Source organism: Hyla sarda, chromosome 6 (assembly GCF_029499605.1).
Source record: "Hyla sarda isolate aHylSar1 chromosome 6, aHylSar1.hap1, whole genome shotgun sequence".
NCBI classification, from domain to species: Eukaryota; Metazoa; Chordata; class Amphibia; order Anura; family Hylidae; genus Hyla; species Hyla sarda.
Genome location: NC_079194.1, coordinates 271,200,066 through 271,226,379, shown reverse-complemented (window position 1 = coordinate 271,226,379; position 26,314 = coordinate 271,200,066). Strand labels below are relative to the sequence as shown.

The 26,314-nt window shown below is 47.3% G+C and overlaps 1 protein-coding gene across 5 annotated transcripts in view; it reads left to right on the top strand.

Moving 5' to 3' along the window:
- LOC130277056 (uncharacterized) overlaps positions 1 to 26,314 on the top strand; it is a 98,782-nt gene that overhangs the window by 55,109 nt on the left and 17,359 nt on the right. For all 5 annotated transcript variants that reach the window (XM_056527302.1, XM_056527303.1, XM_056527304.1 and 2 more), the window contains 4 exons: positions 20,716 to 20,805; positions 21,554 to 21,643; positions 23,398 to 23,520; positions 24,749 to 24,880. In XM_056527302.1, the coding sequence (XP_056383277.1) occupies positions 20,716 to 20,805; positions 21,554 to 21,643; positions 23,398 to 23,520; positions 24,749 to 24,880 (435 nt within the window). The remainder of the gene's footprint in view (positions 1 to 20,715; positions 20,806 to 21,553; positions 21,644 to 23,397; positions 23,521 to 24,748; positions 24,881 to 26,314) is intronic.

Here is a 26,314-nt window from a genome sequence, read left to right as displayed (position 1 = left end):
TACCATTTTATGGTATTAGTCTAGAGGCATTTGGTACCCCCCCCTTTTTTCCTTAGATTTGTAAATTACTTCTATTAAAAAATCTTAATCCTTTCAGTACTTATGAGCTGCTGAAGTTGAGCTGTTTTTTCTGTCTAAGTGCTCTCTGATGACACGTGTCTCGGGAACCGCCCAGTTTAGAAGCAAATCCCCATAGCAAACCTCTTCTACTCTGCTCTCTGCTGACATCTCTGCTTGTCTCGGGAACTGCACACTGTTGCCAGACAGAAAACAACAACTCAACTCCAGCAGTTGATAATTATTGAAAGCATTAAGATTTTTTTATAGAAGTAATTTACAAATCTGCTTAACTTTCTGGAGCCAGTTGATATATAAAAAAAAGTTTTTTCATGGAATACCCCTTTAATTCTAATGACATATGCTTTCACAAGATCTAGTAGATAAAAAACAATCATAGACTTACTCAATGTGTGGTAAAAAAATAATAAGACTAACTTAAGTTTAAAAATGCCAGTCAGTCAGCAGCTCGAAATAAAAGTGCTTTCAGACCTTACCCACATGTTGACTTGGTTAATTGAAAGGAAATTTGGTTCCAAAAAAAGAGTTGTCAATTGAAACAATGAAAAGGGTTATGGAACTCCTTTAGGGTAGGATCACACACAGCGCAATTGCACCATATTTGACGCTGTGAATGCGCTGTCAGCAGTCACAGAGCGACTGCAGAGTGAGCCCCCTGCTGCGGCCGGGTGGCTCTCTGTGTGTCTCGTGAATGCTGGCAGGAAATCCACAGGAAGTCCGCTACGATTGGACACACAGAGCTACACGGATTAGGGAGCTTGCTCTGTCATCGCTGTGTGACTGACGGCAGAGCATCCAAATACACTGCGGAAGCGCTGTTTGTGACCCTAACCTTAACGACTCAGCCCATTTTGGCCTTAAGGACAATTTTATTTTTACATTTTTGTTTTTTCCTCCTCGCCTTCAAAAAATCATAACTCTTTTTATATTTTCATCCACAAACTAGTATAAGGGCTTGTTTTTTGCGCGACCAGTTGTCCGGTGTAATGCCATCACTCACTTTACCATAAAATGTATGGCGCAACCAAAAAAATACTATTTGTGTGGAGAAATTAAAAAGAAAACTGCAATTTTGTACATTTTGGAAGGTTTCGTTTTCACACTGTACAATTTACGGAAAAAAATGTAATGTGTTCATTATTCTTTGGGTCAATACAATTAAAATGATACCCATGATTACATACTTTTCTATTACTGTTGCGCGTTAAAAAAATCTCAAACTTTTTGAAGACCTATAACTTTTTCATTTTTCCGTATAAGTGGCGGTATGAGGGCTCATTTTTTGCGCAGTGATCTGTACTTTTTATTGATATAATATTTGCTTATATTGTCGCTTGTCGCTTCTTCCCTTCTGAGCCCTCTACTGCGCCTGCCGAATACTTTACATACACATATGAGGTATGTGCTTACTCGAGAGAAATGTAAAATGCGAATGTAAAAATGAAGATTTTTTATTTTCTCCTTTACTTTGCTGCTATTCCTGTGAAACACCTAAAGGGTTAAAAAAAACTTTCTGAATGTGATTTTGAATACTTTGAGGGGTGCAGTTTCTATAATGGGGTCATTTTTTGTATTTCTAATACAAAGACCCTTCAAATCCCCTTCAAAACTGAACTGGTCCATGAAAAACTCCGATTTTTAAAATTTCGTGAAACATTAGAAAATTGCTGCTGAAATTTGAAGCCCTCTGGTGTCTTCCAAAAGTAAAAACATGTGAACTTTATGATGCCATCATAAAGTAGACATATTGTATATGTGAATCAATATAACATTTATTTGGAATGTCTATTCAGAGAGCTTCAAAGTTAGAAAAATGCAAAGTTTTCAGATTTTTCATGAAATTTTGGAATTTTTCACCAAGAAGTGATGTATCAACAAATATTTACCACTATGTTAAAGTAAAATATGTCACGAAAAAAACTCTTTGTCTCTGAATCTGAAAATCTCTGAATCAAATTCATAAGTAAAAGCATCCCAGAATTATTAATGCTTAAAGTGACAGTGGTCAGATGTGCAAAAAATGCTGTGAACCTTAAGGTGAAAATATCTTTTTGGATTTCTCTTCTGTCACGACCACAGCGCTCTCTGCTGACCTCTGCTGTCCATTTTAGGAACTGTCCAGAGCAGGAAAAAATTCCCATAGCAAACATATGCTGCTCTGGACAGTTCCTAAAATGAACAGCAGAGGTCAGCAGAGAGCACTGTGGTCGTGACAGAAGAGAAATCCAAAAAGAAAAGCATTTCCTTTGTAGTATACAGCCCCTAAAATGTACTGGAAGGATTAAGATTTTTTTTATAGAAGCAATTTACAAATCTGTTTAACTTTCTGGCACCAGTTGATTTAAAAAAAAAAAAAGTTTTCTGCCAGAGTACCCCTTTAAGAGGGAAATCCAACACTGTTTGTGGAGGAGTGTTTAACCTCTTAAGGACCCAGGGCGTATGGATACGCCCTCACACCCTGGGCCTTAAACCCAGGGCGTATCCATACGCCCTAGCGTTTTCCGGTCCCTGCCGCGCGCCGGGCAGAGATCGGAAGTGGATGCCTGCTGAAATGCTTCAGCAGGCATCCAGGGCAAACGTCAAGGGGGGCCATGTCTGCCCCCCATGTCGGTGGTCGCTGCAAATCGCGAGGGAAATCTCCCCTGCGATCTGCGGCGATACCGAGATGATCGGGTCTTTGGGACCCGACCGCCCAGTAATTTTGCATGATCCCGGTTGTCACAGACAGCCAGGACCATGCTGAAGTATAGGAGCGAGGTGGCAAGCCTGCCACCTCCTCCTATCCCCTGCGATTCTTCGGTTACCTAACCGACCAATCGCAGGGGGTGGGGCGATTACTTCCTCCCGCCCTGCCCGGCCCCTGGAAGTCCGGAGAGAACGGGAGGAAGACCGGAGGACGCGGCGGGGGACGAGGGAGTGCTGGGGCCCGGCCCCGGTACTTACCTCGTCCCTGAAGACCCGGATCCCGGCGGCGGAGACGGCGGCATGGCGACAGGTGAGTGGATCTTCGGCGCCGTTGCGGGACCTTTGCAGCAGTCCAGACCGCCCTAAAGCGATCTGGACTGCTCCATCTGGTCCCCTTACACTACAACTCCCAGCATGCCCAGACAGCCCTTGGCATCTGTGCATGCTGGGAGTTGCAGTTTTGCAACATCTGGAGGTCCACAGTTTGGAGACCACTGTGCCCTTCCAGATGTTGCAAAACTACACATCCTCAGCATGCCCTTACTATCCAGGCATGCTGGGAGTTGTAGTTCTGTAACATCTGGCCCTTCAAATGTTGCAGAACTACAACTCCCAGCATTCCTGGACAGTTTTGGCATACTGGGAGTTGTAGTTTTGCAACATCTGGAAGGGCACAGATTGGGAACCACTGTATTAGTGGTCTGCAAACTGTAGTCCTCCAGATGTTGCAAAACTACAACTCCAAGCATGCTGGGAGTTGTAGTTCGGCAACATCTGGCTCTAAAGATGTTGCCGAACTACTACTTCCAGCATGCCTGAGAATGCTGGGAGTTGTGGTTTTGCAACAACTGGAGGCACACTGGTTGGGAAACATTGTCTGTTTCCTAACTCAGTGTTTCCCAACCCGTGTGCCTCCAGCTGTTGCAAAACTATAACTACCAGCATGCACTGATAGACTGTGCATACTGGGGCTTGTAGTTTTGCAACAGCTGGAGGTCCCCCCCCCCCCCTCCTGTGAATGTACAGGGTACATTCACATGGGCAGGGGGCTTACAGTGAGTATCAGTACCCTAAAAACACTACACTACACTAACACAAAATAAAATAAAAGGTAAAAAACACTACATATACACATACCCCTACACAGCCCCCCTCCCCTCCCCAATAAAAATGAAAAACGTCTGGTACGCCACTGTTTCCAAAATGGAGCCTCCAGCTGTTGCAAAACAACTCCCAGTATTACCGGACAGCCGTTGACTGTCCAAGCATGCTGGGAGTTTTGCAACAGCTGGAGGCACCCTGTTTGGGAATCACTGGCGTAGAATACCCCTATGTCCACCCCTATGCAAATCCCTAATTCAGGCCTCAAATGCATATGGTGTTCTCACTTTGGAGCCCTGTCGTATTTCAAGGCAACAGTTTAGGGCCACATATGGGGTATCGCCGTACTCGGGAGAAATTGCCTAACAAATTTTGGGGGGCTTTTTCTCCTTTCACCCCTTATGAAAAGGTGAAGTTGGGGTCTACACCAGCATGTTAGTGTAAAAAAAATTTTTTTTTACACTAACATGCTGGTGTTGCCCTATACTTTTCATTTTGACAAGAGGTAAAAGGGGAAAAAAGCCCCCCAAAATTTGTAATGCAATTTCTCCCGACTACGGAGATACCCCATATGTGGGCGCAAAGTGCTCTGGGGGCGCACAACATGGCTCAGAAAGGAGAGTGCACCATGTACATTTGAGGTGATTTGCACAGGGGTGGCTGATTGTTACAGCGGTTTTGACAAACGCAAAAAAACAAAACCCCACATGTGACCCCATTTCGGAAACTACACCCCTCACGGAATGTAATGAGGGGGGGAGTGAGAATTTACACCCCACTGGTTTCTGACAGATCTTTGGAACAGTGGGCTGTGCAAATTAAAAATGTTGTACAGCCCACTGTTCCAAAGTTCTAACGGACACCAGTGGGGGGTAAATGCTCACTGTACACATTGTTATGTTCCTCAAGGGGTCTAGTTTCCAAAATGGTATGCCATGTGTGTTTTTTTTTTTGCTGTCCTGGCACCATAGGGGCTTCCTAAATGCGACATGCCCCCCGAGCAAAATTTGCTCTCCAAAAGCCAAATATGACTCCTTCTCTTCTGAGCATTGTAGTTCGCCCGTAGTGCACTTCAGGTCAACTTATGGGGTACCTCCATACTCAGAAGAGATGGGGTTACAAATTTGGGGGCGGTATTTTCTGCTATTAACCCCTGCAAAAATGTGAAATTTTGGGGGGGAAACACACATTTTAGTGACATTTTTTTTCATTTTTTTACATATGCAAAAGTCGTGAAACACCTGTGGGGTATTGAGGCTCACTTTATTCCTTGTTACGTTCCTCAAGGGGTCTTGTTTCCAAAATGGTATGGCATGTGTTTTTTTTTTGCTGTTGTGGCACCATAGGGGCTTCCTAAATGCAACATGCCCCCCAAAAACCATTTCAGAAAAACGTACTCTCCAAAATCCCCTTGTCGCTCCTTCGCTTCTGAGCCCTCTACTGCGCTCGCCGAACACTTTACATAGACATATGAGGTATGTGCTTACTCGAGAGAAATTGGGCTACAAATATAAGTATACATTTTCTCCTTTTACCTCTTGTAAAAATAAAAAAATTGGGTCTACAAGAACATGCGAGTGTAAAAGGTATATATTAAAATGATGTTGTCCTGGGGGGCGTGGCTTGACCGCCGAGCTGAACAGTCGCATGGTGCTGTAGCATCTCTCTGAGCCCGTGCTTTCTATACTCCTGCCATCATCCTGGACTCCTGGATTTTTCCACAGATGTTTCGGAACCGAAGTGGGTCCCTAGGCACTATTATGCCTGTGACTAAAAGCAATACCGCAGTGGCTGCGAAGCTGCAAACTTATGCTCGCGTAGCCTAACAAGATGGTTGCGGTGATGGGACTCAGGACAGGCAGGGGGAGAGAAGCGGGTGGCGGCGGTGGTCTCTGGCACCGCAAAAGCCGCTGCAGTTCATTGATTTAAAGCGCATGCTTTAAATAAATTATCTGCAGCGGTGTCGCCGGGGTGGGGATAAATAGCCGTTAACTTATACCGGAATATCGGTATTAGCTATCGGCTATCGGCCCTAACCTCCACAGAGTATTGGTATCGGCCCTAAAAAAACTATATCGGTCGATCCCTAGTGATAACCCTATCCTACCCCTCCATGCTGCCCCCCTGCTGCCCTGGATCTACCCGTGTTCTCCCATTGGTGCCCCCCATCCTGCCCAGGATTATTGTGTCCTTTGACGCCCCTGGTGACTGTCCTATGGCTCTCCCCTTCACCCCCTCCTGCCCTCCCCTGCCCCCCGTAGATTACCTCTGTCCTGGATGCATTCCTTAGAAGCCCCTGATGCTCCTATGTCCCTAGCCGGACTCTCTCTGCCCTTTATCTACTGTTGGTTTTATCCCAGATAAATTTATACCATTATGCAGCCTTTCTAATACGTGAACTGTTTCGCTCCTGCTACTTCTCACCAGCTGGTTCGGCAAGCCTGCCTGGATACTACCTCAACTTGTAAAGCAATGGGACTTTAGTTCTACGCCGGGGCTCTCCTTTATATATTGTATTTGGGGATCATCTTTCTCCCCTTGGTTAGGTTCCTTCCCTTCTAATTTTCCTTTCCTCCTCTTTGCCCCTGTTCAGACTCCCTCTTGCTCTATCTTCTCCCTCTCCTATCTTATGGTGGGGGGTGCGTTGTTCAATGGAGGGTTTTGTATTTCTGTGTTGGGTTCATGGTCTCCTGGGGGGGGGGGGTTTGTATTGGCGGGCATGCCTGTTACTGCTGATTGGGGGGGGATTGATCAGTTGGCATACTGTGCCTTGAATTTCATGTTTTCTTGAACTTTGCATTTTATGCTCCTCTGCTTATTATGCATCCATTATGACCACCTATGCTAGGCTGGACCTTACTTCATTGTTTACTAGTTGCCAATTTTTAGGAGTCCTTATTTGTATTTGTTTGTTTCATTATGCACAGACCCAATCCCCGTACCATTTATAGTACAGTCGGTTTTGCTGATTTTGTTCTGTAGACATTTCCACTTTAATTATGTTTAAATGTGTTTCGGTGTAGTTTTTTTTTGTATTGTTTCTTGTTGTCCTGTCTGTCATTTTGTGTGTTTATGTCAGTGTTTCCCAACCTTTTTCGGCTCGGGGCACCCCGTTGACGAGCAAAAAAAAAAAAAAAAGCAATGTCTGTCTCTCCTTGATAAAGCCACTAAAGTGGCGAAACATGTCGGGGTGTGACAGTTTTGTGTTTTAATTAGCATTTCTACTGCAGTCTGGAAATATTAATGAGATACCTCACATCATCAGAAGTCAGATTAAAGGTCACACATATATATATATATATATATATATATATGTGGCCAAATCAAATGATGGTATCCATCTTCACTCAGGGTACTGATTAATCCCTATAGAATTGATAGGGTAACCATCTCTAAGTTTGAGCGAGGAGTTCCTTTTTTGGAACCTGAGTGGACATATTTACCAACAAGGGTGACCGATATAGGACCTAGGCATAATCAAAATATATATCTATGACTGCAGTGGAGATGTGTTTTTAATACAATTAATTCCTCACTTACACTATTATTATTTGAGTAAATATAAGTTAAGTTTTATATTAGTGTGGCTCTAGCAATATAGAGGATCCCTTTTTAACCTTTCGGGGTTAAACTGTTGTAGTTCGTTGCTTTATACAGCAACTCACATGTGATGTCTTCTCTGATCAGCGTCGTTCCCTGTTCTTCTCCGTCTGGTCCGGACCATCCTGACCATTTCTTCCAGCCACAACTCTTCACCGTTAAACCTGCAAAACAAATCTATTAGGCTCTACACTTAACCAGCATTATCCTCCAGATTCCCCTTTTACAAGTGAAGAGGAATACAGGGACGTATAGGTGTAAAGAGGGTAACAGAGGGGTGTACATGGAAGAGAGGTGTGTACAGGGGTGACAGAGGGCTGTACATGGGTGACAGAGGGGTGTAGGGGGTGATCGAGGGGTTTACAGTGGTGGAAGAGGGGTGTAGAGGAGTGTACATGGGTGGCAGAGGGGTGTTGGAGTGTACATGGGTGGCAGAGGGGTGTAAAGGGGTGTATATGGGTGACAGAGGGGTGTAGAAGACTGTACATGGGTGACAGGGGGGCGACAGTGGTGGACAGGAGTGACAAGGTGTTAACGGGTAACAAAGGGACAGAGGGTGAACATGGGTGACAAGGATGTGGTCAGAGGTTTGAACAATGGGGGTGAACATGGGTGACACGGGGATGGACAGGGATGACAGACGGGTGGACATGAGAGACGGGGTCAGAGAGGTGGACAAGGGTAACAAGCGGTTAAAAGAGGAGTGGACAGGAGTGACAAAGAAGGGTGGACTGGGGTGACAAAGGGACAGAGGGGTGAATAGGGGGGTGGTCAGAGGGGTGGACAGGAGGGGTGAACATGGGTGAAGGGGGATAGGCAGGGGTGACAGAGGTGTGGACATGGATGACAGGAGGGTGGACACGGCAGATATGGAGGTAAACAGGGATGACAAGGGGGATAAAAGAGTGGTGACAAAGGGTTGAACATGGGTGACAGGGATGGACAGGGGGGGTGGACAAGGTTGGCATGGATGACAGGAGGATGGACATGGGTGGGGGGGGGAGGATGGACATGGGTGAGAGGGGGGAGGATGGACATGGGTGAGAGGGGAGGAGGATGGACATGGGTGAGAGGGGGGATGATGGACATGGGTGAGAGGGGGGAGGATGGACATGGGTGAGAGGGGGGAGGATGGACATGGGTGAGAGGGGAGGAGGATGGACATGGGTGAGAGGGGGGAGGATGGACATGGGTGAGGAGGGGGGAGGATGGACATGGGTGAGGGGGGGGGAGGATGGACATGGGTGAGGGGGGGGAGGATGGACATGGGTGAGAGGGGAGGATGGACATGGGTGAGAGGAGGGGGATGGACTTGGGTGAGAGGGGGGGGTGGACATGGGTGAGGGGGGGGGAGTGGACATGGTGCAGTACCTTAAGCAAGCCATTTTTTCTTCCCTGTTCTTCCCCTCTCACCAACTCAGGGCTCCAGCAGGGCACTCATTCACTGCGCCTGCAGGAGACACACCTGACATCTGATTCCACCCGTTGGCTACTTCGTCCCTGGATGAAATGGACTGTGCATTCCTGCTGCTCTTCCTATTGTGGGGGTGTCTCCTTTCTCATACATAAGTCTTTAAAGTGGGAGGTGCGTCAGACCCAGATTGACCCGATGGGCACCATGCCTTTATTTTTGCTCTAATTGACAACATGCCTTTTGTACTCATGGGCATTTATGTGCCTCCCCCAGGTACTCTTACGGTGCTTCACTTGGCAGCGGTATTTGCAGCGTCCTTCCCGGACACCTGCATCCTTTGTATGGGAGACTTCAGTACTGTCCTTACTATATCAGAAAAAGGAGAAAGCTAGCAACTGTACAATGCTGCACACCAATAAATTATTAAATTAGTCTCATGTGCCATACAAAAAAAATCTTTATTTCAATGTACAAAAAATAAGAGAGTATACAGACATTTAAAAACAATGCCATACCCAGAATGACGCTTGGCTCTCAATACAATACACTGAGTGTCATAATGAGAACGAGGCTTGGCTCTCCAAGCCATACCCAGAATGATCCAGTGAACTTCGTAAAAGGTAGGGATTCTCAGGCGCTGACAGGAACAAAGAGGCTTCAGGTAGGTAGGTTCAGGTATAAAAAGCTTTATTCAGCCAAGAGGCAACGCGTTTCACTGCGCACCAGCAGCTTCCTCAGGCAATGAGGAAGCTGCGGGTGCGCAGTGAAACGCGTTGCATCTTGGTTGAATAAAGCTTTTTATAACTGAACCTACCTACCTGAAGCCTCTTTTGTTCCTGTTAGCGCCTGAGAATCCCTACCTTTTACGAAGTTCACTGGATCTTACAAGCTTTTATGGGAAGGCTGCAGACGAACACAATAATCCTTGCTTCCACACGTGCTGACCATTGTTGTGTATGTCGGTACACAACCAGAGCGGGTAAGAAACCATCTGTGCCCCCGTCCCTGTCCGGCATTAGCACGTGTGATCCTCCACAGGGAGCGCCTCTGCTTTGTGTTTTTATACCCAGAATGAGGCTTGGCTCTCAATGGAATGCACAGTATACTGTTTTTAAAAGTGCATACAGTTCCATCAGTTTTTGTAGAAAAAAAAAACATATGTTTTTGAAAATTTTGTCCATTTTTAATGGGAGGGGTCTTGGGTGGGGACTTAAGGATTCAAATGCGCATGTTCAAAGTAAAAACGTATACGTTTTTCCCGTATGGAACCGTATACATGTGCGTTTCCCATTGACGTCCATGTTAAAAAAAATGTATGCGGTTGCAGTACGGTTTTTAAACCGGAGACAAAATCGTGGTCAACCACAGTTTTGACTCCGGTTTAAAAACCGTACTGCAACCGTATACGTTTTTTTTTTAACATGGACGTCACATGTATACGGTTCCATACGGGAAAAACGTATCCGTTTTTACTTTGCACATGCGCATTTTTATCCTAAAGTCCCCACCCAAGACCCTTCCCATTAAAAATGGACAACATTTTCAAAAACGTATGGGTTTTTTTCCTATAAAAACTGACGGAACTGTATGCACTTTTAAAAACAGTATACTGTTTAAAAACATACGGTTTACTTTTTTCCATACTGTTCCATCCGTTTTTTTGCCATATGGTTTTCTTTAGAAAAACGGATTGAAAACAGTATGGCAAAAACATGATGTGAACCCAGCCCAACTGTGACAGTGCTTATTCAAAGAGTTCAGATGTAAACACAAAAAACAGCCCTGAGGAGTTGCAACAAAGGAATAATTGGGACTTATTTATTTTTTACTCTATTCTCGCTCTAAAAATGTATGCTACTAATTCCAAAAATGTCCTTTTATTTGTTTGAGGTATGTTTCATAAAGCCAGAATGTACAGATATTAAAAAATCACTACATATTTACTACAAAGTATATTACCTGGAAGAACCTCATCTAAATATGATGATTTCACATATTTGCTAGTGGTTATATTGTCCTTAACCCCTTAAGGACTCAGCCCATTTGGACCTTAAGGACTCAGACAATGTTATTTTTACGTTTTTGTTTTTTCCTCCTCTCCTTCAAAAAATCATACCTCTTTTATATTTTCATCCACAGACTAGTATGATGGCTTGTTTTTGCACGACCAGTTGTCCGTTGTAATGCCATCACTCACTTTATCATAAAATGAATGGCGCAGCCAAAAAAATACTATTTGTGTTGGGAAATTAAAAAGAAAATCGCAATTTTGCAAAATTTGGAAGGTTTTGTTTTCACGCCGTACAATTTATGGTAAAAATGACGTGTTTTTTATTCTCTGGGTCAATACGATTAAAATGATACCCATGATTATACACTTTTCTATTACTGTTGCTCTTAAAAAAAATCGCTAACTTTTTAACCAAATTAGTACAATTAAAATCCCCCTATTTTGAAGACCTATAACTTTTTCATTTTTCCGTATAAGCGGTGGTATGAGGGCTCATTTTTTGCGCCGTGATCTGTACTTTTTATTAATACCATATTTGCTTATACAAAACTTTTATTACATTTTTTAGTAATTTTTTTGGGAATAAAATGTTATAAAAAAGCAGCTATTTTGGATTTTTTTTTTTTTTTTTAATGTTCACGCCATTCACCGTACAGGATCTTTTACATTTTATTTTAATAGTTCGGATATTTATGCACGCGGCGATACCAAATATGTATATAAAATTTTTTTTTTTTTTTTTTCGAATTCAACAAAAAAGTTTATTAAGGTAGATGTGGTGGGTACACCAATACAGGAAATACTTAGCACAATACGGTCTTGTGGACCGAAATATCAGACAGATGCGATGAAAAATAACATGGGTAACAGAAGAACAACAAATACGTTCCAGTGAACAATAGCATATGAGAAAGTTTCTCAAATCTCCCCTATCCCAACAATGCAGGGCGGGGGTTAAAGTCCAGGCAAGAATATACAACAAGTCTAACACGTGGTTGTCGAAATAATCTGAGTTACCATGCCAATTGACTTATACCAGAAGAACCTGACTAGGTAAGAAGGGGCCCAGCAGTTAGCAAGGGATCGAGAGTAGGAACAGCATCAGAACGATGTAAATGGAAAGAAGAGGCAACCTTGAAAAAGGGCCTTAGAAGAAGGGAGGAAAAGAATGGAGATACACAAAACATACGGAAGACTAAAGAAAGTGGGGGACACATACAGGACAACAAACAAACATAGAAGACAGCTGAGGCGGGACCACTGGCGACGCACGACGGACAGGCATCCACAGCGAAGCGAAGCACCACACTATCATCCATAGCAGTATTTGGAAATCAACTCAAAAACCGAACAGCAGGGGAGGAGCAAAATTCCGACCACGGGAGCCATGTAGCTCCAAACCTAGTGACTTCGTCAGGGTGAACCGCCAAAAGTTCCTCCATGCGGTGAATTTGGGCAATTTCGCCTATCCAGTCGGCCATAGAGGGGGGGTCCAGGGTTTTCCACTTCCTGGGTATTACAGTCTTTGCTGCCTGGAGAAGGTGACGGGCCAGGGAGTTTTTGTACTTTGATTGCGCCATAGGGAACATATACAACAGAGCTGCCTCTGGGCACCAGGGAATCTGGGCCCCGGTCACCTCCCGGATGACGCGGAAAACCGCGGACCAGAAAGGCTGCAATTTAGGGCATCCCCACCAAATATGGACCATAGTACCCTCGCCAACTCCACATCGCCAACAGGTACTCTGCACAGAAGGGTACCATTGATGCAACACCGCGGGCACCCGGTACCATCGGGACAAGATTTTAAAGCTGGTTTCCTGAAATTTAGTGGCAATCACGGCCTTGTGGGTCAAGTAGAAACACTTAGCCCATTGATCAGGAGTAAACGATTTGGCAAGTTCGGTTTCCCATGCACGACAAAATGTCGGAAGGGACTCCGATCTGGGAGACAACAATAGTCCATACAAGGTCGAGATGGAGTGACGAGGGAACGATGAGGCCAAGCACAATCTCTCAAAGGGCGTGGGAGGGCGATGAAGGGAAGGGCGACATGGGAGATGGGAGTAGAAATGTTTCAACTGGAGGTAAGCAAAGGGTGCGCGTCTGGCGCGTGGGCGGTTGGACAGAAGGTCCCCCAATGACTTGAGCCCCTCCCCGTCAAGGACATGGTGGAAACGGAGCGGTTCCGATCGGGAGGCCCCGAGAAAAGCAGTCGGGGAAACTCCCGGGGGGAACACGGGATTGTCCGTGATAGGGAGGAGGGGGCCCTCACGATCTATAAGGGAAGCGGGTGACCGTACATTGGTCAGGACAGCTAGGGTGTGGCGCGTGGAGAAGGACAATTGGGAGGGGAGTTGGGACGATCGTGACGTCGTCCACGGCAGAGTGGAAATAGCGTAAGGGCAGATATCTTGCGCTAGTTGGACCCACTGTTTGGTAGAGGTATTATGGAAGTAGTCCAAGACACGGGTGTAAACACAGGCCAAGTAATATGCGTGACAGTCGGGAAGACCCGCGCCCCCCTGTAGTTTGGGTCGTGACAGGGTAAGCCTACTCAAACGGGGACGTGCTCCAGCCCACACAAACGAGCCGAAGCAAGTCCGCAACTGTCTCCAGTAGGGGGACGGGATATATATGGGGACCGTTTGCATTAAATACAACAGGCGGGGAAGTAAGGTCATTTTAAGGATGTTTATGCGGCCGAACCACGAGAACTCTTTACTATTCCAGGCTGTTAGGTCCGTTCGAAAACGTGCCAGCAGCGAGGAAAAATTTAGAGAAAACAGACGGGACAAGTCTGAGGGGATCACTGTGCCCAGATAAGAGATACTACCCGGAGGCCAGCGAAAGGGAAAAGCAGATTGGAGAGCAGACAATGTACGTTCTGGCAACGCAACACCCAGGGCCTCAGATTTGGTATAATTAATTTTGAAATTTGACCACTTGCCAAACTCAGACAGGCGAGACATGAGGCATGGTAGAGAGGTTAAAGGATCAGAGAGGTAGACCAGAAGGTCATCAGCGAACGCGGAGCATTTATAAGTATGAGTGCCGATAGACACCCCATGGATATCTGGGTCCGCTCTAATGCTGGCCATCAAATGTTCCATTACCAGAACGTACAAGAGAGGGGAAAGGGGGCAGCCCTGGCGGGTACCATTATGTATGGGGAACGTGTCTGAAAGGGAACCATTAATCTTCAGGCGTGCAGAAGGGGAGCCGTACAGTGCCATAATTTTCCCTATGAAGGAAGGGCCAAGACCAACATGTCGTAGGGTTTGTGACAGGGAGGACCAGGAGATACGGTCAAAAGCCTTTTCGGCATCAAGCGATAAGATCATAAGGGGCAATTTAGAGGTCTGGGCATGATGTATGATGTCCAGGGTCTTGATGGTATTGTCCCTGGCTTCCCTACCCGGCACAAACCCCACCTGGTCCTGGTGGATAAGGGAGGGGAGAAACATATTAAGCCTGTTGGCCAATATTTTGGAGTAAATTTTTAGATCTACATTCAGCAGGGAAATTGGCCGATAACTACCATACGAGCGGGGATCTTTATGGGGCTTGGGCAAAAGAATTATATGGGCAAGGGAAGAGGCGGGAGGCAGTGGGCAGTCAGGGGAGATAGAATTAAACGCTTTCAGCAGAAGAGGAGAAATAGAATCCAACAGTGATTTATAAAACTTGGCAGTGTAGCCATCAGGGCCTGGGCTTTTGCCCCCCGGGAGGGCACGAATCACCGATTCAAGTTCCTCGGGGGAAAAGGGGGCGTCCAGCGCCTCCCTCTCGACTGCGGAGAGAGCCGGGAAGGGTGAAGGAGGGTCTGGGAGGTGGGAGGGCCCGGGAATCGGGAGGTGATACAGATCAGAGAAGAAGGAGTGAAAAACAGATTCAATTTCCTCCGTGGTGTGTACCATCGTCCCAGCTGGAGTCCTGATAGAGGGGATATGAGATTGGGACAGGCGAGTCTTCAAAGCCCTGGCAAGCATCCGGCCACTCTTGTTCCCATATTCGTAAAATTTACTGCGTCCCATTTGGAGCCAACGGCCCCAGGAAGCCTCCAAGAGGCGTTTCACCTCCAAGCGAGCCAGCTGTAAGTCCTGTAAGACAGGACGGGAGAGTGACCGTTTGTGTGCCAGCTCCAACGAAGAAACCCTAGCTAAAGCTGCCGTAAGGGTGTGGGCCCTCTCCCGCTTCAAGCGAGAACCGTGTCTGATGAGAACGCCACGGAGGACACACTTAAGGGCCTCCCACTGGGTATATGGGGCCGTGGAATCAGAGACATGAACGAAAGTGAAATCAGAAACAGCCCTGGTGAGATCTGCCATGCATGCTGGGTCCAGAAGAAGAGACTCGTTCAACCGCCATGACCAGGCTGACTTAGTCAGGTGTGGTAGATGGAGGGAACAGAACACGGGGGCATGGTCTGACCAGATGATGCTACCGATGTCCGATCCGTTCAGCCAAGTGAGGGCAGAGTGTTGAATTAAAATGTAATCTAGGCGACTATAGGAATCATGGGGAGGGGAGTAGTAGCTATAGTCCCTATCCGAGGGGTGTTGTAGGCGCCACGCATCACATAACTGAAGTTGGGCTAAGGAGCGTTTTACTCTCTTAATTGCCGCATAGGACAAGCTAGAGTGGCCTGAGGAGTTGTCTAGGGTAGGATCTAGGGTCAGGTTAAGATCCCCACACCAGATCACGGTCCCCTGAGCCACTGGCAACACAGAGTCAACCAGTCGGACGAGAAAGTCACACTGGCCCTGATTAGGTGCATACACGTTGATGATGGTGATGGCTCTACCACCAATCAGCAGGGTGAGAACAATGTATCTGGCGTGGGGGTCGATTACCACATTGGTAACCTGATGTGTCAGAGACTTATGTAAAGCTATCGCTACACCCTTTGAACGCGAGGCAGAGTTATTGGCACAGAACCATACTGGGAAGTGTCTATTAGTAAGGGTCGGGGTGTGGCCGGTTTTGTAATGGGTTTCCTGCAAACAAAGGATATGGGTCTTACGCTTGTGGAAGTGGTGCAGGATCTGTGTTCGCTTCGCCGGGATGTTGAGGCCTTTAGCGTTGAACGAGGCAATGTTAAGATCAGCCATCAGCAGGTAGGCACTAAAAAAGGGTCAGACAGCCGGTCCGCCTCAGCCACCAAACAGGACAAACACAAACACTAGGGAAGGAACAGAAAAACAGTTAATAAGAACAAAATGAGAGGGGAGGGTAAGAAATCAAGAACAAGAGAGAGGTAGCAGTAGAAAAGTACTACCGCAGCACAATCTAAACAGCACAGCAAAGGCTGACGGAAACGCCCAGGACTGAGATGCCACCAGCCTGGGCTCCAACCTATTGGGGGTAGGTGGAAGACTCTGACGCAGGGGAGGAGACCGGATTAGTCACCCAAACTGAGCAAGGAGCAAGAGATAAGAATAGTGCCAGAAATGAAATAGAAGGCATATAAGTGCAGAAGGCGAAGGAAACCCAGGGTAGGGACACATGACAAAAGCAAAAGATAAAGGGGGGAAAACGGGGGAAGACGGAGAAGATGAAGGAGAAACAGAGGGGAAAGAGAGAGAAAAAGGGAAGGGGGAGGGGGGAGGAAAGCGGGGGAGGGAAAAGGAAGGGGGGGGAGGAAAGGAGTAGGAGAAGGGGCAGAGAGGGGGTAGAAGAGCAGGATAGGCATTACAGAGGGAGCGGAAGGGGGGAGAGAATGAAAAGGAGAGGGAGGGGATGAATAGGAGGGAGAGCAAGGAGAACGGAACCCCTAGCACCAGAGCCACATAGTAAAATATACATTATTAACAGTAGTCCAGCTAACCTGTGAAAAGGGAGGAGAATATAAACCCATAAAACACAGCAATAACATTTCTAACAGTATCAAGTGTGGGGAGACTGCACAATCTGAGGGCTGGGAGAGCTAGTGTCCCATCGGGTCACCAGCCTTTGTCGGCGGCCAGGTCGGGGGGGCAGGTCAGGTCGAGACATCTTAAAGGGCTGCTGAGGGGATCTTGGTACAGAGCGTTTCGGGGCTCCAGAGGAAATCTGTGGCCAATCCGAGATAGGGATGGCAGGCAAGTCCAAGTCCTTCAGGAAGGCTGGAACGTCAGCAGGAGAGCGCAGGGTAAAGGTTTTCCCGTTTCTACGGACAGTCAGGGCAAACGGGAACCCCCACCTATAAGGGATGTCTCGCTCCCTCAAAGCCTCCAGCACTGGTTTGAGCGTCGCCCTTTGAGCCAAGGTGTGTCTGGACAAGTCCGGAAACAACTGCACTCGTATGTCCTTGTAATAGATGCGTCTGCGGGCCCTGGCCGCCCTGAGAATGTCCTCTTTGAGAGCATAGTAGTGCACTCTACATATCACATCCCTGGGGTGCTGATCATCTTGACTAGGGGGTCTCAAGGCCCGATGTGCACGGTCCAGCTCAATGTGGACATCAGGGGCCCGCTCCAACAGGTCATTGAAGATAGACAGTAAAGCAGGGTAAAGTTCCTCCGGACCCACCGCCTCCGGGAGCCCCCGAAGGCGAATATTGTTGCGTCTGTTACGGTTCTCAACGTCGTCGAGGTGCTGTTGTAGAGTGAAGAGCTGGTCACTATGTTGTTTCACCACTGCTTGTAAGGCCTGGACAGCAGAAGAGGAAGACGCCTGCGTCTCCTCTACCCCCACCACACGGGCGGTCAGCGCCGACACATCCTGACGCAGTTGAACAAATTCTTCTTTGCACTCAGCGACTATTTGTTTAGCCAGTGATGAGAGGTCATTTTTGGTAGGGAGAGAGGCCACCAGGGTGCGGAGGTCCGCCAAGGTGACAGGACGGTCCGCTGGGGAAAGCTGAGAGTGTCCTGGGTACATGAGGGTCCCCCAATGGGTATGGGGCAGCGACAGTACAGCCGGTGTGGGGGAAGGAGCATGGAAAACCGCTGGAGTCCCCTCTAAACTAGGTGGCAATCCTGGAGAGGACGGATGGGGGGGCCCACTGCTGGGGGCCAATGGAGGAGGAATTCCTGGGGATGAGTACAGCGGCTGAACTGTATCCTGAGGCAAGTGCAGAGGGGAGTCCCAGGGTGAGCCTGAGGCCCAGGATGGTGACACAGCAGGATCCAGGCCGGCAGGGGATGGAGAGGCCTGCGATGTGATGCATGGAGCCAGAGCTGGGGGGGACAAGCCTGCAGGAACAGCGGGCCACTCATCAGGGGCCAGGTCCAGTACCCGGGCTGCAGGAGGAGAAGGGCCCCCAGTGATCCCCATAGAGGGGGGCCCTACAGGCCCAGCGGGACCACGAGGAGGTAAGGGCTGGGGATTATGCTGTCCCCCACCCGGCAGCCCGCCGGGACCGGGAGCACCATCAGCGGGAGCGGGTGTAGAATATGCGCCCCTTACCTTGGGTCCCCCCTCGGACGCCTGACGAGACTCCAGCTGGAGAGAGATTGCAGGCTGCAGGTGCCCGGACGTGCGCACTTCCCCGCCGCCATCTTGGGGAGCGCCGTCCACAGCTGCCGAAGGTGGGGAAGGCCGCACCGGAGGGAGAGACTGCCGCGGGGCTGCTGGAGCCGATGAAGGCATGCCCGAGTCCAGGGACGCACCCGGTATTGCCGCCAGCGGTGAGGTGGAGGTCCTTGAGGTAGCTGCCGGTGGTGTGGTAGCCGCGGCCGCGGGAGCACAGGCAGCCATGGAGCCAGGAGGGAGAGAGGCGCTCCTGCGGGGCTGGGAGCGCGTCAGGTACGGCAACAGAGTCCTCACAGGGGAAGGGGGTCTGGAGCGGGTCCTTCTCCTGGGTTTCTTAGAATTTCCTCCCATGGAAGTGTGCTGGAATCTGGCTTATGGTGGGTGCAGGACCGGAGCTCCAACAAAACGCGTCCTCACTCCGCCATGTCAAGCCACGCCCCCCATAAAAAAATTTTTTTACACTTTTTGGGGGTAAAATAGGGAAAATGGGACAATTTACGTTTTTATTGGGGAGGGGGTTTTTCAAATTTTTTTTACTTTTACTTGTATTTTTACACTTTAATAGTCCCCATAGGGGACTATTTAAAGCAATCACTCGATTGCTAATCCTGTTCAGTGCTATGTATAGGACATAGCACTGATCTATCAGTCATCTTCTGCTCTGGTCTGCGGGAAGGCAGATCAGAGTAGAAGATTCCCGGAAGGCAGCGGAGCCAGGTGAGGGGACCTCTGTCTGCCGTGCAGGATGATCGGATCGCCGCGGCAGCGCTGCGGTCGATCCGATCATGCTGTTAAGTGACCGCGATGCTGCAGATGCCGTGATCGGTATTGATCACGGCATCTGAGGGGTTAATGGCGGACATTCGCGGGTGTCTGCCATTACCGGCGGGTCCCTGGCTGCGATCCACAGCCGGGACCTGCCGCGCATGATGCCATAGGGGACTATTCATAGCAATACCATGATTGCTAATACTGATCTGTTCTATGTATAAGACATAGAACATATCAGTGTTATCGGTCATCTTCTGCTCTGGTCTGCTCGATCTCAGACCAGAGCAGGAGACGCCGGGAGCCGTACAGAGGCAGGGGAGGGGACCTCCGTGCGGCGTTCTGAATGATCGGATCCCCGCAGCAGCGCTGCGGGCGATCCGATCATTCATTCAAATCGCGCACTGCCGCAGATGCCGGGATCTGTATTGATCCCGGCACCTGAGGGGTTAATGGCGGACGCCCGCGAGATCGCGGGCGTCGGCCATTGCCGGCGGGTCCCTGGCTGCGATCAGCAGCCGGGATCAGCCGCGCATGACACGGGCATCGCTCCGATGCCCGCGGTTATGCTCAGGACGTAAATGTACGACCTGGTGCGTTAAGTACTACGTCACCAGGACGTGCATTTACGTACTGCGTCGTAAAGGGGTACTCCACTGGAAAACTTTTTTTTTTTTTTTTTTAAATCAACTGATGCCATAAAATTAAACAGATTTGTAAATTATCAAAAGGCAATGAAGGAATAGAATGAATCGGCAACTCACCAGTCTTCTCTTTAGAAAAAGTTCCTTTATTCAAACATACTCACAGCATGAAATGCAATCTGGGAGAGGGATCGGTGCAGGGGGGGGGGGGGGTAAAAGTAGTAGGCCCCCCCCCCCCCCCCCCCCTGCACCGATCCCTCTCCCAGATTGCATTTCATGCTGTGAGTATGTTTGAATAAAGGAACTTTTTCTAAAGAGAAGACTGGTGAGTTGCCGATTCATTCTATTCCTTCATTGCCTTTTGAAGATTTGAACTTTTGCCAAGTATCAGCGCACCACCACATCTCTACTTATATTTCTCCGTATAAGCGTCATACACGACTGTCCGTCAGAGCCTATAATAGCAGTGCCGAATATCACTTCTTTGCTTTAGTTAGATTTGTAAATTACTTCTATTAAAAAATCTTAATCCTTCCAGTACTTATTAGCTGCTGTATACCACCAGGAAGTTATTTTCTTTTTAAATTTTCTTTCTGTCTGACCACAGTGCTCTCTGCTGAAACCTCTGTCCATTTTAGGAACTGTTCAGAACAGGATAGGTTTGCTATGGGGGTGGGGGGGTTCTCCTACTCCAGACAGTTCCTAAAATGTACAGAGGTGTTCGCAGAGAGCACTGTGGTCAGACAGAAAGGAAATTCAAAAAAGAAAAGAGCTTCTTCTGAAGTATACACCAGCTGATAAGTACTGGAAGGATTAAGACTTTTAAATAGAAGGGATTTACAAATCTTTATAACTTTCTTGCACCGGTTGATTTTATAAAAATTGTTTTCTTCCCCTTTAAGTAAATGCAAGAAATATTCTTTTTTAGTTGAAGCGCCTGTATATTTCTCCTGCAGGAGTTTAGTGCCATGTTGAACCTTGTCCCTGGTCAGCGAGTCATTGATGTGGGCTGTGGCATTGGTGGCGGAGACTTCTATATGGCCAAGGTAGGACCACATTGTGATTCCAGTATCTATATAACACTCCCTATAAGACTGCTTGGATGAGAGAAAATATATGTAAGAATTTGGCCTGGACTTCTAGACAGTATATATAAACCACTGCAGGTGTTTAATATAGTTTGTATATTATTTTCTCACAAGATCTCAACTTGGCATAAGCATAGTAGCAATCAAGTTGGTCTCCAGTCATTTAACCACTTAGATTCCGTAGTCAGTAGTGACTGTGGCTGTAGGTGGCCTGGATTAAACTTCATTTTATTCTTTTTAAACTATGCACCCTTAAAGAAGTATAAAGAAGATTAAAGGAGTTCTGTCATGTGTTTTTTTATTATCCCATTGTGCCCAGGCTGTAAAAAGTAAAACAAATCTTTAACTCACCTTCTGTCGCTCTCCCGTTGCGCTCATATAGCTCTTCTGTCCTCTGGTCCTGGTGTTCCTCCTGCTTCCGGTGCATGTAACATCACTCTGTAGTCAGCTTATCGCCCGCCACAGCGATGTGCAGTGTCATGTAAGGAGCCTGGGCCCCGCCTTCTGCCCGGGCCTGTTACATGACACTGCACTCAGCATATTAAGGCAAAGGCGGGACAACCTGTGGACGGCGATAAGCTTGAAGTCCATGTAAGCCATAAATGTGTTTTATCTCTTTGGTATTGGGAATATTTTATTAATGTCTTTTGATTCCTGGTAGAAGTCCTATAAAAAAATATTTTTTAAATGTCTTTACTCTTGACAGACATATGGGGTTGAAGTCCTAGGGATGGACCTGTCATCTAACATGGTGGAAATTGCCATGGAAAGAGCTGTCATGGAGAAGAATCCTCTGGTAAGCCATGTAACTGAGCCTATTGCAAAATAGATAAAATACTTATAACATACGGATCCAACATGCTAGGGATCGACCGATTTTCGGTATGGCCGATATTATCGGCCGATAATCATGATTTTGGACATTATCGGTATCAGCAATTACCTTGCCGATAAGCTGATAATGCCCCGCCCCCCACACCGCCCCCACCGCACCGCGACCGCCCCCCGATCCGCCGCACCGCGACCGCCCCCCCGACCCACCGCACCGCGTCGCACCCCCCACCGTAGTGCTGGGCGGTATACCGGTATGAACTGGATACCGGTTCTTTTTTCTCCCACGGTATGGATTTTTGCCCATACCGCTATACCGGTCGCCCCCCCCCCCACCCTCCGAGTCAATAAAAAAAATCAAACTTACCCGTAATGGGGGTGGTCCGGGCCATCCATCCTTCCTGTAGTGTCCGGCGGCATTCCGGGTAGAGGGTGAACCGGTCTGGGCTGTCCTTCTTCTCCGGGGGTCCTCTTCTCCACTCCGGGCAGGCTCCAGCCTAGTACGCTGCATAGATGCCGCTACGCCGTGACGTCAGGTGCGTCGCTGCGCAGCGGCGTCTATGCAGTGTTACTAGGCCGGAGCCTGCCTGGAGTGGAGAAGAGGACCCCCGGAGAAGGACAGCCCAGACCGGTTCACCCTCTACCCGGAATGCCGCCGGACACTACAGGAAGGATGGATGGCCCTGACCACCCTCCCCGGACGGTCCCTGCAGCAACTGGGAAGGTGAGTCAGGGTTCTGGGATGGACAGGGATCTGTATAATATACTATACCTACATTAGGCCCTCCAGCTGTTGAGGCCCTCCAGCTGTTGCAAAACTACAACTCCCAGCATGCCCGGACAGCCAACGGCTGTCCGGGCATGCTGGGAGTAGTAGTTTTGCAACAGCTGGAGGCACCCCTAGGCGCGGCGGGGGGAACGGTGGTGGTGACCCCCGGACAGGCAGGGGGAGAGAAGCGGGTGGCGGCGATGGCCTATGGCACTGCAAAAGGCACTGCAGTGCATTGATTTAAAGCGCCCGCTTTAAATCAATGATCTGCAGCGGTGTCGCGGGGGGATAAATAGCCGATAATTTATACCGGAATATCGGTATAAGTTATCGGCTATCGGCCCTAAACTCCACCAATTATCGGTATCGGCCCTAAAAAAACGATATCGGTCGATCCCTACACCATGCATAAAATATAGAACACGTATAAATACATATACATAAATACATGTATTTTAAATCCTCCCCATTGACATTAAGGGGCGGTTTTTCATGCGCAAAACAAATGAATCTCGTGCTGCATTTGTAAAATATGGAAATATTTATACCACCACGTGAGTATCCCCCATAGATTAACATTACAGTTTGCAGGTTCAACATATTCTTGTGTGAAAGCGGCCTTGTATGGAGCATTGAGTCTATGCTCAAACTGTCTGCTCCACTAGTCCAGCCTTATTAACTAAACACGACTATAAGAGGGCGTTCACACGTGCATCATTTTGCTGGATGTAAAAATGCTGTGCGTGACATTTATTAACCCCTTAATGGTCATATATCTGTCATGAGGTGCTTTCTTACACTGCCATCCGCCAGTAGCTGGCACGGAGCAAGCTCCAAGTCAACTATCTAGGCACCACTGTAAATGCTGATTTGCAGCAGCAATCCACAAAGTGTTCGTCTACCTTCATAATGTATGTATTCACTGACACATCTTCTTCTCATTTCCACAGGTGCAGTTTGAAGTAGGAGATGCTACCAGAAGGATCTTCCCTGAAGCATCATTTCATGTGGTGTACAGCCGAGACACCATCCTGCACATCAATGACAAGGAAGCACTTTTCAGGAAATTCTATGTAAGACTCAATGACAACTTGGTTGACTTGATGGATCAGCAGCCTCAGGCTGTTATAATAGATACATTAAAGGGGTACGCAGCCCCTAGAAATCTTATCCCCTATCCAAAGGAGACCGCCCCCTCGTTATGTCACGTCCCCCCTACTCAATGCAAGCCTATTGGGGGGGGGGCTTGCATTGAGGGGCGTGATGACACAAGGTGGCGTGGCTGTGAAATCACGATACTCCGGTCCCAGTATCGTGAGTCATCAGGTACGCTGATGACAGGGGGGCTGCAGGAGAGATAGCGGGGGTCACCAGTGGCGGGACCCTCGAGATCAGACATCTTATCGCCTTTTTTTTTTTTTTGCTAGCCCATTCCCCCCCCCCCCCCCGCTACGACACTAGCCCGTTCCCTCCTCCCCCCCACCCCGCATACCCCGTTCCCTCCTCCCCCCCACCCCGCATACCCCGTTCCCTCATTACACTTGCAGTTACTGCAGAGTCCGGCAGCGGGCGTGCAGGGACAGCGGCGGCAACGAGGTGGCGGCGGCGATGTGCGGGAGGAGTGGCCTCCCAGCCAGTGGCCGGGGAGCCAATGCGCTCGCTCCCGCCTGTCTGATTGACAGGCAGGGAGCGAGTGCAGCCTAACTGAAAAAGGACTGATTGCCACTCCAAAATCAGTCCTTTTTCAGTGGCCGGTTTTTAAACGTAAATTAATCCTTTTTAATGAAAAAAATTATAATAAAAGTATATTAGAGATATGTTGTAGTACATTAGTACTACAACATATCAAAAAATAAAGTTGGTGACAGTGCCCATTTAAGTACTCCTTTAAGGAACTGCTATGCATTCAGTTTTCTGAATGTGAATGTGTTGTTTCACCAAAGAGAAGCCTGTAATCTTTAAGGACTGTTGCTGGAAGTTTATTTTTATTTTTCTTACTGTGGGGAACCTGTTTGGGGTCCATTGATTTATTGGACTGAATGTAGTCTACTAGTGACTATGTTCGGTCAATTTCTGAGCTTATTAAAAAAAAAAAATCTGAAAAAAAAATTGCAGTTCATGCTCTTAAATGGACCGATCGTAGTCACTAGTAGACTATGTACAGTCCATTGGCCACAATGGACTCTGCATGGGTATGCCACAGTTTGTTTGCATACTGTTCTGCCGGTATTCTGATGTAATACCCTGTACCTACCAATACATGTGAATGTAACTTTTAGGTGATTCTTTTTTTATTTGTAGTCCTGGTTGAAACCTGGAGGGAAGCTCTTAATAACAGATTACTGTTGCGGTGAGCGCCCGTGGTCTCCAGTATTTGAAGAATATGTGAAGCAGAGAGGTTACATTCTGTACACACCTGAAGAGTATGGCCAGGTAATTTCATTGCGACCAAGAATACATTTAAGACTGTTGGGTAACACCTGTGACAGAATATGGTAGTGCTGATCTTAGCATTTTAAGGTTAATGGACACTTCCCATGTAGACGACCATTTTTGTTTATTTGCTGAAAAGTAGGCAGCTAAAACATATAGAGGGGAGATTTATCAAAACCTGTGTAGAGAAAGAGTATTGTAGTCAACCATAGCAACCAATCAGATTTCTTTTTTTCATAAAAAAAAAAAAACATTTAAAGGGGTACTCCACTGAAAACATGTTTTTTTTTTATCAACTGGTGCCAGAAAGTTAAACAGATTTGTAAATGATTTCTATTTAACCCCTTAAAGATTCAGGATGTTAATGTACGCCCTGGTGTGATGGTACTTAACGCACCAGGACGTACATGTACGTCCTGTACATGACCACGAGCATTGGAGTGAGGCTCGGGTCATGCGCGGCAGGTCTGGATCCTCCAGTAATGGCCGACATCTGTGATCACGCTGATGCCCGCCATTAACCCCTCAGATGCCGCGATCAATACAGATATCTGCGGGAGTGCTGTCACTAAAATGGATGATCGGATCACCCGCAGCGCTGCCGCGGGGATCCGATCATTCATAATGGCAGACAGAGGTCCCCTCACCTGCCTCCGCCCGTCTCCCGGCATCTTCTGCTCTGGTCTGAGATCGAGGAGACCATAGCAGAAGATGACCGATAACACTGATCAGTGCTATGCCCTACGCATAGCACTGAACAGTATTAGCAATCAAATGATCCCTATGGGGACTATTAAAGTGTAAAAATAAAAGTAAAAAAAAAAAGAAAAGTGAAAAATCCCCTCCCCCCCAATAAAAATGTAAATTGTCCCTTTTTCTACATTTTACCCCAAAAAGTGTAAAAAAAAATTTTTTTTTATAAACCTATTTGGTATCGCCGCTTGCGTAAATATCCAAACTATTAAAATATAATGGACAAAGAAGGCAAAGTCCAGCGCAGTGTCAAAGCAATATGTGAGGTTTATTCAGCAATCAGCCAACATTTCGGCCACGGTAAGTAGCCTTAGTCATACAATGAAAAGACATTTGTGAATCGTATTTATAGGGGAAGAGGTGGGGTCACCACTCACAACAAAGTTTCTGGTGATTAACCCCATCTCCTCCCCCTTTACAACAAAGATAAAAAATCGCAATGAACCATACATATAGTGTGAATATACTTGTACATAAAATTGCAAATTTTGTTTTAAAACACAAATAGAAACTTATCTTCGTATCCTCTAATGATTACCCGTCAGATAAAAAAAAACATTTTTTTATATATATCACTCAGTACCTAATTCTGACCATGTACATCAAATTTTTATGTGTCTAGCACCTTTATTTTTTTATTACACTTTTAATTTAGCTCACTAGTCTGAATTCCTCTCAAAG